General features: G+C 39.6%; 1 protein-coding gene across 1 annotated transcript in view; it reads left to right on the top strand.

Annotated features, from left to right (window-relative positions):
* CLMN (calmin) overlaps window positions 1–12,384 on the top strand; it is a 103,710-nt gene extending 91,326 nt beyond the window's left edge. Inside the window, exon 13 of the mRNA XM_074956181.1 lies at window positions 3,407–12,384. Coding sequence (XP_074812282.1) covers window positions 3,407–3,560 — 154 coding nt within the window. The 3' untranslated portion in view covers window positions 3,561–12,384. The remainder of the gene's footprint in view (window positions 1–3,406) is intronic.
* The last annotated feature ends 2,247 nt before the right edge of the window (window positions 12,385–14,631 follow it).

Here is a 14,631-nt window from a genome sequence, read left to right as displayed (position 1 = left end):
TCCCTTTGCAAGGTCCAACTCTACATGGCTTTTGACCTTTCTCACTTTATCCCTACATATTCTGACCTCAATAAGGTAGCTTTCCTTGCTGATCCCTCCCATCTTCCACTCCTTGTAGGCTTTCTGCTTTTTCTTAATCACCCCTCTGAGATGCCTGCTCATCCAGGTTGGTCTACAACTCCTGCCTATGAATTTTTCCCCCTTTCTTGGGATGCAGGCTTCTGATAGTTTCTGCAACTTTGACTTGAAGTAATTCCAGGCCTCCTCCTGCCTTTAGATCCACAAGTTCTTTAGTCCAATCCACTTCCCCAACTAATTTCCTTAATTTTTTAAAGTTAGCCCTTTTGAAATCAAAAACCCTAATCAAAGATCTCTTTTTGTTTATCCTTCCATTTAGTTTGAACTGAATTAGCTCAGGATCGCTTGAACCAAGGTTGTCCCCTACAACCATTTCTTCTATGAGGTCCTCATTACTCAACAAAACCAAATCTAAAATTGCATCCCCTCTCATTGGTTCAACAACTACTGGACGAAGGAATCCATCAGCTATCGCATCTAGGAAAATCTGAGCCCTATTATTATTACTAGCACTTGTCCTCCAGTCTATATCTGGGAAGTTAAGGTCTCCCATGATCACACAATTCCCATTAGTATTTACTTCATTACAAACATTAAAGAGGTCTCTATCAATATCCAAATTAGATCCTGGCGGTCTATAGCACACCCCAAGCACTATCCCAGGGGAGGCTCTAGTAGCTTTCTTCTCCAATGTGATTTTTGCCCAGACAGACTCTGTCTTATCCATTTCATGACTTCTTATTTCTTTACAGTCTACCTCATCATTGATATACAATGCTACTCTACCACCTTTGCCTTTATTTCTGTCTTTCCTAAACAGCACATACCCCTCAATACCTGTACTCCAGTCATGACTACTATTCCACCATGTTTCTGTTATCCCTATAATATCTGGTTTCACTTCCTGCACCAGTAGCTCTAGTTCCTCCATTTTGTTACTTAGGCTCCTCGCATTAGTGTACAAACATCTTAATTTTTGCTTTTTGGCTTCACTCACATTCTTTACCCAATTAGGCACAGACATTCTACCGCCAGTATCACCTATTAGACTGGTAACTACACTACACTACCCTTCCTCCTTATGTCCATTCTCCTACCCACGGCTGTATCCTTTCTTACTTCATTTTCTTCCCTCTCAATGTTAAAATCCGGCATGGAGATTACCTGGACATCTCCCAACCATTTCCCCCAAATTCCTAGTTTAAAGCTCTCTTAATCAGTTGCGCCAGTCTCCATCCTAGAAGTCTATTTCCCTCCCTATTCAGGTGAAGTCCATCCGGAGAGAACAGTCCTCTGTCCATGAATGCCTCCCAGTGGCCATACATCCCAAAGCCCTCCTTATAGCACCACTGCCTGAGCCATCTGTTGATCATCATAATCTTGTCACACCTTTGTTGCCCTTCTCTAGAAACAGGCAGAATCCCACTGAAGATCACTTGAGCCTCCATTTCCTTAAGAGTCTTCCCCAGCCTGGCATAGTCTCCCTTGATACGTTCCAGCGAGAATCTACCCGTATCATTTGTTCCCACATGAAGAACAATCAGTGGATTCTTTCCCACTCCCATTAGAATCCTCTTCAGCCTCAGGTCCACATCCTGTATCTTAGCACCCGGCAGACAGCACACCCTTCTGTTCTCTGGATCAGCTCTGGTTACAGGCCTGTCCTTCTCAGTAAGGAGTCCCCAATCATGTAGATCTGCCTTTTCCTGGTGATGGTGCGATTCTCCGGTCTATCCCCTGTTCTCTCTGGCTGCAAGTCCTTTTGATTTCTATTCTCCCTTGCAATCCTCTGTAACCCATCCCATATCCTCCTCGGGCTCTTATTTGGTGGTGGTTTCTCCATTGACTCTTCCCCTCTTCCTATAGGACTATCTGCTCTTCTCTTCTTCCTTGCCCTCTCACCTTCAGTGAGCACCTGCTGTGCCCCTTATTCATTTTCCAACTCCGCAAACCTGTTCCTGAGCTTTATTTCTCCTTCACTAGCCCATCTTTTCCTCTGCCTGCTTCTCTTAGTCACACGCTTCCACTGTCCACTTTCCTCACTCAGCAGTCTCCCCTCAGAGTTTTTTGGTCCTGCTTCCATCTGCAAGTCTGAAGATTTGATTTGAACATTTCCCTTCAGCCTCCTCATGTCTTTGCTCCAATATCTGTTTGAACCTCCTTCTAAACTCAACCAGTTTCCACCTGCATCTCCAATCCTCGGATCTTTTCCTCCATCAGCTCTACCAGGCAGCACTTCATGCAGACGAAACTCTTTTCAGGTACTCCCTCCAGGATCATGTATATGCCGCAGCTTCTACATCCAGTCATCTTCATTGTGTCTTCCACTGCTTGGGTCACTACCACTGCTGCCTCTGTATCTGTCATAGCCTTCCCATCTAAGTCCTGTTAGTCCAAGGAACACAGACCAAACCAAACCACCACCAGCCAGAGCAAAAACAAACCCCCAACGAGTGCCAGAACACCGCACACCCTTCAGTAGCCTGTCTGTTCCTCTGTCTGCCTCTCTTACTCTTCCTTGCAAACTCCCACTCAAACTCCACTGTTTACAGCTCTGTTTGCTGGCTCCTGTGTTGGAGTTTCTCTTGTTAGTCCTTAAATTTCATTTCAGACTTTTGAGAACTTTGACCAAATAGCATCAGAGAATCCACCCGCCCTCAAGAAAAGATTTCCAATGTATGTTATCAATGTATAATTAAATTGTTCAAAACCCACGTGGGCAAGAACTTTCAAAATAAATGGCTTCATTACTCAAGTGTTTGAGACCCTTTTCAGAGGGCATTTTCAGAAGTGACTAGTGATTTGTGAGTGCCCTTCTTCAGAAACCGGAATGGGATCTGATTTTCAAAATCAGTTGTGGTTCCACCCTGTGAAAATGAAGTCCCTTTAAGATGTCTCAAGTTGGACACCCAATGTCATTCACAATTTCTGAAAATCTTAGCTTTGTTTCAATTAAAAATCCGTATTTGAACATTGCCCAATATTCATAGGTGTTTACAATTAGGGGTGGAACCTCAACTGACATAAATTGGCATAACTCCAGTGACTTCAGTGGGAGTTGCACTGATTGACGCCACCTGAGAATCAGCCCGAAGTTGTCAGAGGCTTAAAACAGTAGTGTGCATTGGCTCCTAAGAAGTGATACTGCAGAACCCCCTTGTGTGCCTCACAGTTCTGACTCACTCTCTAGCTGGCTGGACTGTAAGATTAATTGAACTACTGCCTTATAGTTCTGCCCATCTTTCCATCAACAACTTCAGTCAATCCACGGCACATTTACAGTTGTTTTCCTCCCCCAACCCAACCTCTCTCTCATCCATTTTTGTAGGAAGAAAAAAGACTTAGAGGCTCCAGAGAATGCTATTCCACCTTCTGAACCTCCATGTGTAGAGCAACCCGAGTTATTTTACTTCATTGTTTTCCTCTGGGTGCTGGTCTACTGCCTGTTGCTCCTTCCGCATCTTGTTAGCAACAAACTTTGATCTCTGTGAGTGTGGGAATAATAAAAGACAGTGGCTTGATTTTTTCATGTGTATGCATATAAATCGGTTCCTTCAGGTGAAGCACAGACAAATATAGGGCCTGATTTTAAAGCTGATACAAAGATTAGTCTTAACTTACTATTGTGCTATTTATAATGTTGTAGCACATTTTATATTGTGACATTGTGTAGATATATATATATATAGATATAGATATATATGAAAATGGGATGATTTAATATACAATTTTTGTACATTTGTGCCTTGCTTTATAAAATGCTAAATAAAATGGATAATTATTAGTAGAGACACAGATGATTTAGAGCTCCACTCTTCAAAAATGGTTCTTCAAAAATTGTTCCTCTGGCTACACTTATTTACCTAGGGCCATGTAGCTGTGAAAAAGGGTAATGTGTGACTTCGTGTCAAAGCTTGGTCATCCACATGGGCAGGGCTTGAAATAAGATCTTTTCTGTATTTCCAGTGGAAATACTTTGGTAGAAGAAGCTTAACCTTCCTCCATCAATTATTCTTCCATCGTGTGTTTTGTTTTCAATTGAAAGGACTTTTCAAACACATGGGAGCAGATGCTGATCTCAGTTGCACCTATAACTTCATTGACTTCAGTGAAATTGCATCAGAATTACACCAGCGTAACTGAGATCAGAATTTGGCCCATATTGTTACTGTGTCTGGGCAGAGGAATTGCAAATATAAATCTTGCTACATTTATTAAAAACCTAACATGCTACCAAAACAAGATACTCTGTTGCACACACTTCTCCTGGGAATAATATGAGAGAACAAACAGTACATGACAGATGTATAGTCATGCATTACTGGAAGGCACTCAGAATCTGTGGTGATGAGCAAGGAATAAGAATCTATATACAACAGAAAAACTTGCTCCAAGTCTGGAATGAAGGTGAAGGAGAGCTAATACATTTCCATTAACAAAGTACAAGGAAACATTATTCTGAGCCTTGGTACAGGTGAAGTGATGATTATGAAGTTTGTCTTTTCTGCAAGTTTTCCTTTGAATTCAGATTTATTGCTGTCTTCTCATCTTTTGATATTGTACCTTCTATATTAGCAAATTGGCTGTGAAAAAAGAAAGATCAAGGTAGCTGCTTACCAGAAGAGATTTAAAGGGAGGAAAGGAGAGCCTGGTATAGAGACTTTGATAGAGGATATTGATAGAGGATATTTGATTATTGACATTTCTTCTTTTTATACACTACTGACAAAGAGGCCACACTCTAAAATATCTTTCAAGGAGCATCTCTCTAAAATAAATGATTAATCATTCACTCCAAAGCAGAAGGAAAACATCAGTTTGGATCTCTTGCCTCTTCTGCTGATTTATCTACTTCCTTGTCCTTTACCATTCAGCCTCTGGATCAGTTGCATCAATGAATTTCACTTATCAGATCATATGAAGACCCTGCCTTTGAAGACACCAAAAATAATAAAAAAAACCCCAGCTTGTCACCTTCTGAGGTGAAAGTGCAACTCAAGAGGATTACAAGCACTGAGATCAATGGGGGAAGAAATGACTACTGGAGAAATAGATCCAGAAAAATGTCGGCAATCTATATTTCTTCTCTCTGAAAATCTTGAGTACATATGAAGGGACTCCTATCGCCAGACAAATAGCAAAAATCCTGGCTTGCATTTGGTCTTATTCTTTTGATCAAAACCAGCATAGAAATGGGACAGTAAACGTGTGAAGACATCAGTGATTCCTTTATAGCTTATACTGAGCTTTTTAGCCAAATGGGAATCAGGTATAAGCTTGTGGTCACCTACTTGGCAGTAGCAATAACTTCTACCCATGGTATTTCTGGTGTAGTCATCTGCCACCACAGGCACTTTTGACTTCACGATGCCCTGATGAGGACATGTAATGCTGCTGGTTCAGTTTGAGCATCCATACATCAGACCACAGAGTGCCTCATAAAAAAAAAAAAAAAAAAAAAAAAGAGGTGTTTCATGGGCTTGCAGTCAACTTTGTTAGAATAAAAGGTATTTATAATAAGAGGCTGTATGTTTAAGATTCCCTTTCAGTATGCTATTTTTAGTGCTCATCTTAAATAAAAGCTCTTTGCGGACAGGACATATATATGTACTTGAATGTTAAGCACTTCATTTGCATATGCTTTGAAGTTGTTAAAGGCTTGCTGTCTGCTGAGTATTTCCTTAGTTGCACATTGTACTAAACTATTGTATAGGTTCTTGATATTAGCTTGTTGTTACCTCTTTCAGTAACACCTCATCTTGGAGGTGCAATTAGGATTAGAGGATAATGCTGCATAGGATGATAGTTTAAACACTTGGGGTGAAATCCTGGCCCATTTAAGTCAATAAGAATATTGCCACTGATATCACTGAAGCCAGGATTTCACCCTTGGGCTCTTTCCGTCTGTCCATTATAAGGATCTTCTAGTCCTTTGCCAACATCAGACGAAAGTAGAGATGGGTCCAAGCCATAAATTTGAGAAGCAGATTCAGATCTGGACTTCACCCAAAGTTTGAGGGGAAGTAGGTCCAAAGTTTTTGGTTCAGGCCTATTTCTAGAAGAGAGATGACAGAATTGAGAAAAGTCCCCGCATAACTGGCACTTCTCTGGAGATCATGGATAAAGTCTCACTGCCTTTGTTAAAAAGAAAAAAAAAAGTACCACAAACCAGACAGTGAGCTGAGTACGCTTTTTGTTGATCGAAGAATTGGACAATAACTGATTTTTGTATTGTGACATTTACTTCATGCAGCTATCCCTGAGGTCTGATGGGTTATTTAATAACCGGTGGCCAAAAGCCTGTGCTGTTGCACGGGTATGGCAGCTGGGCCAAGTAATCCATCATCTGTGCAGTCTCCCTATACAACCAATCAAATTGTTGGATGCAAGTTAGCTGTAGTGCAAGGGCAGTGATTGGTTGAGTCACCTCTGATATCACAATGGACTAGGACTCTGGGCATGGCATAGATACATGCCTTACTATAGCTGTATGCTGAACGGATGTAATTTGTGAAGTCAAAATGGCTGAATACTTAAAAAATAGACAGTAAGAGGCCACAAATTCCAGTGATGGTTGAAGCTGGTGATAGTCTGAACAAGAAAAACTCATAGCCATGCTTGCATATGTTTCCATCACTTCGCACTGACTCAAACATTTTAGGTTTCAGTGACCCACACAATTACAATTCTGGAATCTTCATATTTAGATAAATATCTTGTGTTGAACTAGTACCTTTTCTCCCAGAGGATCCCTTTGCACAATGAGAATCACTGCACCCACTTCTGAAGTGCAGCCAACTCTGAGGTAGAGTATAGCAGCTGTTTAACACACACAGTAACACTATACAGTAATTTAGGGCAAAAGACTTCACTTCTCTGTAACATTTGGTTAATGCTACAGGGAGACTCCTTCTCTTCATGACAAATTCTTGAATAGGTTATTTTATCTTCCAAGACTCTTGAGTGTCAAGAGAAATTGCTTGGAACTTGGATATAATCTCCTGTTTCCCAAATATTCAGAAAGCTGGCATTGTTATAACAAAGAAACCAAACATCCCTCCCCAAAAACCTGATCTCACCTAGAGGAGCTCATTGGATGTCTCAAGGAAATAAACAATGTCATCCATAAAGATCATTATGATAACTCAGAAACTATATAACACAGCTTAATGCCAGTAGTGTCTGTTTTCATAGTGGTAGCTGTGTTAGTCTGTATAAGCAAAAACAACAAGGAGTTCTTGTGGCACCTTAGAGACTAACAAATTTATTTGGGCATAAGCTTTCATCCTTGCCAAGAAATACATGGCCACAAGGACAGCAATATTATTTTCCATTCCACCCTACTGATCGATATCTACTCAAGCAACAGATCATGCAGATTAAACCTCATATAGTCTGCAGCTGTTGTCTTAAACATTATACAGTTAATAACAGATCATTCAGATTAAACAATGCTATCAAAGCTATCCCATGAACAGAGGTGGGGCTTGGGTTATGTCCCTTTGTGTTAATAGGATGTGTACAGTTCTAGATGGACCCAGGATTTATTGAGCTGTTTTCACTGCTACAAAATTATTTAGTTGTTAAATAAGGGGACCGAGGGTAAAGAACAAAAGGTGATTCTTACTGGTGTGATTAACCTCTGATGAACTCCTTAAGGAACTCCTTATCTGACCGATCAGTCCTCATCCTCAAAGGAACTCTGCACAACACTTTCGAAAGATGAGCCTGGGAGCTTAAGTTCATAACTTTGCTAGACACTAAAAATCATGGTCTTAATAGGGACACTGGATTTAGGGCTTATTATATAGAACAATCTGTAACCCACTAACCCCCCTTTTTGTCCTAAAACTACAGGGGTGTTAACAGGACAATTCAGCTTGAAGGGCCTCCTATGTGCTAACTACTTATGCTAAACCATCTGTTCAATCTTGTATTTAGCTGTGACACTGTTAGTACCTTTCCCCAACCTGAAGAAGAGCTGTGTGTAGCTTGAAAGCTTGTCTCTCTCACCAACAGAAGTTGGTCCAATAAAAGATATGACCTCACCCACCTTAAGGAACACTCAGTCTATTGGAATACTCAGCACTGGACACAAATACACCCATTTAAGCACTCAAGCCCTTCATTCCACATGCAGCATACTTAAAATATACCAAGGCATTTTACCTGTAATTAGATGTTGTGTACTCTATTGGTATGTTGCAAACTGGGAGCCTGATCTTGAAGTCTTTACTTTGGAAAAACTCCCATTTAAGTTCATGAGAGTTTTGCCTGAAGAATGCAGGACTAGCCAGGGGTATCTGATGTTTTAATACCTGGTGGGCAATGTCAGCAGCAGTAAGAATGTAGCTTGGCAGAAATGAGGAGAGATTAAAAGTGGGTGATTAAAGCAGAGGACTAGGATTCTTCAATTCTGTTCCGAGCTGTGTAACATTGATCTAGTCACTGACGCCAAAGTTGTCAATCTGAGTGTCTAAAGTTAGACACACAAATCCATATTTAGGCACTTAACTAAGCCCTGATTCAGGGAACCATTTAAGCATACGCTTAAACCTAGGCATGTACTTACTTAAGTGCCCTTCCTGAACAGGGATGTGTTCCTGAATTGGGGCCTCAGATTTTGACTCATGGATGCCTAAATCCTTTTTGAAAATGATATGTAGGCTCTAAATCAATTAGGCATTGTGACGCTGAGTGCAGCAATGCCTAATTACCTTTAATAATCTGGGCCTATATAAAAAAGGTTTTGATATTTAAGGAGGAAATTTCATACAAATTATCTGGCAGATTCTTACTCCATTTTCAGCTGCAAAATTAGGCATACACATTATCAAACTGAAAATTAATTCACCCCTTACCAAATAGATAATAATGGGTCAGCACCATGGGTGTGACGCATACAAGTTTCATTTGTGTAGCCTTAAAAAATACAGTCCCATTTTAAATACCATCAATATTTTTGATGGATTGAGCTCTAAAACTTGTTTTTAGTGGAATTTCTACAGTGTAATTGAAGTGTCTACAGAATCTTATTGAAAGCTTAAAAGTTCAGCTAGGAAAAGCTGTTTTAAAGATGAAATATTATTTTGTATCACAGTGATTTATTTTATCTATATTTGAAAGCTGTAAAAACATTTTAAGAGTATCTGTATAATTGTATGAATGTTATACTTATTAATCATTGTAAATCATGAGAAAATTAATATTAAAAAAGTAATGCAATTTCATGCATAATTTACAGACATGACAAAATAACTGCAAATATGAGTCAGGTGAGTCAATGAATAGTAGTCTTGAAAAATATGGTGAATGAGCATATAAAACTGTATACAATACAATCTTTAAAACAGATGCTTTACAGTTTTTGTTTCGTGGTAAAACTTGTTGTTAAGGTTGCAAAATAGGCTAAGTGATGACCCACTTTTCTTCACTGCATCCTTAGCTTTTTAAAATAATCATTTTGGGGGCTGAAATTTTCCATGCATTGCTCAAAACACTGCTCTCATCTAAAGAAATGTAAATCCGGAATAACTCTATTGATGTCAATGAATTTATTCTGATTTTATACAGAAGTACAGTGCCCCATTGATTTCAGTGGGACTTCACGCAGGTGCAGGAGTTTACCTGCACTGATCCAATTGCAGGACCAGGACCTTAAAGAAATGGGGGTCTTTTATAAGTGAGCACTTAGCAATGTAATCTAATAGTCGATTAATCTGTGACAGCTTTAAGGATTTAGGGCTAAATCCTGCCAAGGCATTGAGTGTGTCCTATGAGATCTAAGTGTCCTCAACTTCCATTGAAGTCAATAGGACATGTTGGCACTCAGCAGCTTGCAAGATCAGAACTTTATGGTGGCTTTAAATCAATTTTAAGTACATATACCATAATGCAGAGTAAGAGCACCTGCCACTTTAAGAGCCAGCTCACTTAGGTCCTTATTCACTTAATAGTCTCATTCAGTTCAGTGAGTCTCCCGGTGTGAACAAGATGATTTATTTGCATGAATAAGAGTTGCAGGATCAGAACCTTAGTCTTTCAAGCAAGTTAATGAAGACTTTTTACCTCTTCTCTCCTCCCCCCCGCCCCCCAGCCACAAGAGAAGAAAAACAGGGAAATTAAATGCAAAAATGTGCAAATGCAATATTAAGATGCACAGTTAATGTGGGTATCTAAAAACCCACAAAATGCAGGAGTGAAGGTGGGACAGGTAAGCATTGCTGTAGGAACCTTACATTTTCCATTTCCTAATGTCCTTATTTATTTACTTTGCCACCTTAACACTGCAGTAAAAAAGATTTTTTTTCAAGAAGCAATACTGTGTGTCAGTGATAATGCTACTTCGATGACATCTAATTTTTAATTGTTATAATCCTCTCTTCAATAAGAATACGAGTTGCACTTTTGTTCTCTTTTCTTTTCTTTTTTTTAACAGCGCAAAACTGCCAAAGCTGTATAGTGAAGGGGTGGATCTTTAGGTATTGATTTAAAATATGTGGGAAAGTATCATCAGAATGCCTAATTCATTTATATCATTTATTTAAACAGAACCCAACAAGAAGGCATGGGAGGGAAATGGAATCATGCTTCTTATTTTTAGGAACCTTGGATGATCCCTTTACTCTCAAGAGCTAAAGCCATGTTCATTTCTTGAGTGACCATCAAAGCATTGTTCTTTCACTCTGAACTCTTTGTCAGAAAAAGCATCATCCTTCTTCCATAGAATTTCTGCTGCCCCCTTTCCAGGCAATGATTATTGCTGGTAAAAGAAAATGAGAATTACACCTTATTTTCACACTCTGAAGGAAACATTAGGCTTACGTTAGCAATAGCTATCTCTGCTTAAGGGACATGAAATCACCCTTTAAGTGGTGGTTACTATATTTTTAACTTCTATATGAGAAGGAAATAAAATGGCACTAAGAGCCTGATTTGTGGTTTTACTGCCGGGGAATGGGAAACAATTTCAGCTCACGAGAATACAAAAACATGCCCATTGAACAAGGACCAGATTCTGATAACCTGGCTCATGTTCTGTGGTACCTTACTCCACAAGTAGCTTCATTAGTTTTAGTGGGACTTCTTGTAAATTCTTTGGGGAGGGGCCCAACTCATTGTTTTGTGTTTGTACAGGGCCTAGCCCAACGAGGTTCTAGTCCATGACTGGGACTCCTTGGTGCTATGGTAACAAATAAATAATGTCTGGTTAGGTGCCCTCAAAATGATGACGGGTGGAGAATCTCATCCCGATGACTAAATCCATCCTTAGAAATCAGTGATCCAGTCTCTTCACTTTTTTTTTTTTTTTTTGGAACATGGAATAATGTATTTTTGTTTAGTCAAACCCTTCTGTTTTTAATTATAAGAATCAGACCATCTTCTTTCTTTTGTGATCTCATTATAATTGACTTAACGGGCCATAACTTAACTGGTGCTTCAGGTATGCCAACACTTTCAGCTATCTTACTCTTACCTGTAAAATGACGATGAACTTACTTAACTTACTTTTGTTACTGTTTTCCAGTTTAAATTTTAATATGTAAAGTGCTAGGTTGCTGAAGGAGTTAGAGGGACTTTTGTGCCAGGAGTAAACATGCATCAGCAAACTTAAATGAATGTACATTTATTTTTAATTAGCTCCCTTTCTTTGGCTAATTGTCAAGGATGCTGGTTATTTAAATGTGTTTGCTGCCTCACCATCAAACCAACTCTGTGCAAGTTGTTCAAATATATGGTCCTGATCCTACTTTGCTGGAGAGTCTCATAAATAAATTATCCAGTTTGTATTTGTGGAGAAGTCTTAACTATATCCCCTAATAACAAAGCTTATGCAGCATCACTGTGTCAAATTCTTTAATTTGGTTACATTAATGCAACTCCACTGATCTGATTGCTAGACCCCCATTGACTTGTTCCAGGGAGATAACTAAGTGCACAACTTGGCCCTGTTTGTTTTATAGACACACACACACTTGCATTTTATTGAATAGCGAGGAGAATTTGAAACTATAAATGGTATTAAAAAGGACGCATGTATTTAAAAGACAATGAAGTTTATATATAAATACTTCTGAATATTTTCTTGGTCAGTGCTCCACCCTGTATGTTTGCAATTATTGTTCAAAGCTGATTTTTGTGAAGGAAAAATTAAGAGAAATTAAAATGTTTTGTGTATAGTTGCTACAAATAGCAAAAAGAGATTACTTCTGGAAACTTGCTCTGTAATCAGACTAGGATGCAAGAGTGAATAGTTTAAAATTTTATTTTATAAAACCTCCAATTTTGAAATAAACTGACAAAATTTCTGTACGTATCTGTTGTCTGCATATTTTCCCATGCTGAGAAATTTCTGTGCTACATTTACTTTTTCAGGAGAAACCATTCTGTTTCGAATAATGTTATTTTCATGCTAAGAGACTGTATTTGCTTGTTATAAAGAAATCTTAAGAGACAGTTTGACAAGCCAAAAACATACAGACAGTGATTGTTAGAAAACGGGAGCCTACTTTTCTCTCCCAGTCACTTTTAAAAAGGAGTAGATGTTGAGTTTAGGAAGGTGAAGGTTTACCAGCATGTAGAATCAGGTATATTGGGGCAACAAGCCTTATGTAAGCTTCCAGAAATAATTTTGCTGAATCATGCATTTGCAGAGGTAGATAAATGTCAGCTTTACAATAAGACTTATCGAGCTCCTTTTCACTTATGATTTTAAGCATTTGAACTGGTGGCTCAACAGGTGAATAGCTGATGCATGGATCCATTTTACAGTGTTCCCCAGTCACTTCTCTTGCAGAACATCAGTGATGGGGAAGTAGCAGAAGCACAATGAAATACAGAGAACCAGGGCCTGGATCTCTGTCCCCAGGAGTTTACAATCTAAAATGGACAAACTTAGACATGCACATAATCAAAGGAAGGTGATAGGGAAGAGAGAACTGTGGGTTATCTTTCAATAAATGTGTGATAGATGGAATCAGAGCAGAAAGTTTAATAGGCTGTCTATCTTGGGTACTTTAAATGGCCCCCCTTACAGCAGAATCTGCACAACTCACACTCTTTAATGTAGTTATCCTCCACTATACCCCGCTGAGGTAGGGAAGTACTTAACCATTGGATCATCCTTTTCCACCTAAATCCTGCAGGTAGTAAGTATCTCTAGGGATCTGTCACTAATACTGGCCCAATCCTGCTTCCAGTGGTGTAAATGCAAAACTTCCACTGACTTCAGCAGTGCAGGATCTGGTCCCTAGATATGATATAATGCTGGCAGCAATGGAACTCAGCCTGTGGTTTTTAATAGTACAGTAGATGAGGATAGAGTTAGGAACAAACAAAAAAAAATTGCAACATTTATTGCAATATGTGGCCCTGATCCTGCATTTAGGACTGTTCAGGTGTAATGCCTGGTGGCCAAGGTGGACTAGGGTCAGTCCAAAGCACGAGTCAAGTGTGTGAGGGTGGTCAGGTTGCCAGTAGGTCAATCGGTATCAGAGGCAGTCTGGGGCAATGGTTGGCATTCTCACAAGAGTCTGTACCCGGAAGATCCAATCCAAGGGGCTAGATCAGCTGGTTGGGGAGGTGAGGTTTGGCAAGGCAGGGTCAGGCAAGGCGATCTAGGCAGCAACCAGCAGGCAATGGTCTGTTGCTCAGATAGCTTCCATCCTCTTCCTGTTGGGGTCTTTAAATAGTCCCAGTACCTAATGAGCATGCTGCCAGTTCATCCAATGAGGGGCCTGCGGTATGGCTGCTGTGGGTCTGTAGGCCTTTAGCACTAAGGTTGAGGTAGCATTTCCGTACCCTGTTGTGGTGCAGTGGATAAGGATACTGCCTAAGTACTTAGGAGGCTTGGCAGGGTCCTGACATCAGGTGAATCTAACTGTGGAATTGAGGCCCAAACATGTAGGTCCAAAGTTCTACAGGCCTGAGGAGTCATGTGTGAGTATGAAGTGCAGGATTTGAGCGCTGTGAATGTATGAGTGGGTGGACTTGGACTACTAGGAGCTGAAAGTAATGCCACATGTAATTGCTTGTACATTTGCAACAGTCTCAGACTTGACCAACGCCTCTGTCCTTAGATATTAATAACATGTATGTAGGTAATTTACAGATTATCAAACCTTTCTTCTTGTAGCATCGCTATGGGTATTAACTTGCAAAGATAATCTTCAAGAGAGCTTATTACAATCATTTCTAAAATGCCTTCCTAGTGACTATATGCAGTCCGTGAGTGGGTAGTGCTGTTATCCACCGATTATTTTTCCCTGCCTCGATATACATGCTACCTTTAAACGCAACGTGAGAGTTGATCAAAGTGAAATATATAGCTCCATCTGTTGTAAATCCTTTGAATTCAATATCTTTGCATTAATGTTTATGGCTGGTCTGTGCACTTGTGGAATTTACTTTGCCATGTGTACGTTTAATAAGAAAATGATAATCTAGCTACATTATTTGTCTGTCATCCATCGCTATATATTGCAGCTAAATCTTTCACTTTGCAGAGTAATAATTCTTATATACCCCTCATGGTCTAAGAATCTTAAGTGTATT

Source organism: Natator depressus, chromosome 6 (genome assembly GCF_965152275.1).
Source record: "Natator depressus isolate rNatDep1 chromosome 6, rNatDep2.hap1, whole genome shotgun sequence".
NCBI classification, from domain to species: domain Eukaryota; kingdom Metazoa; phylum Chordata; order Testudines; family Cheloniidae; genus Natator; species Natator depressus.
This window is presented reverse-complemented; position numbering and strand designations above follow the sequence as displayed.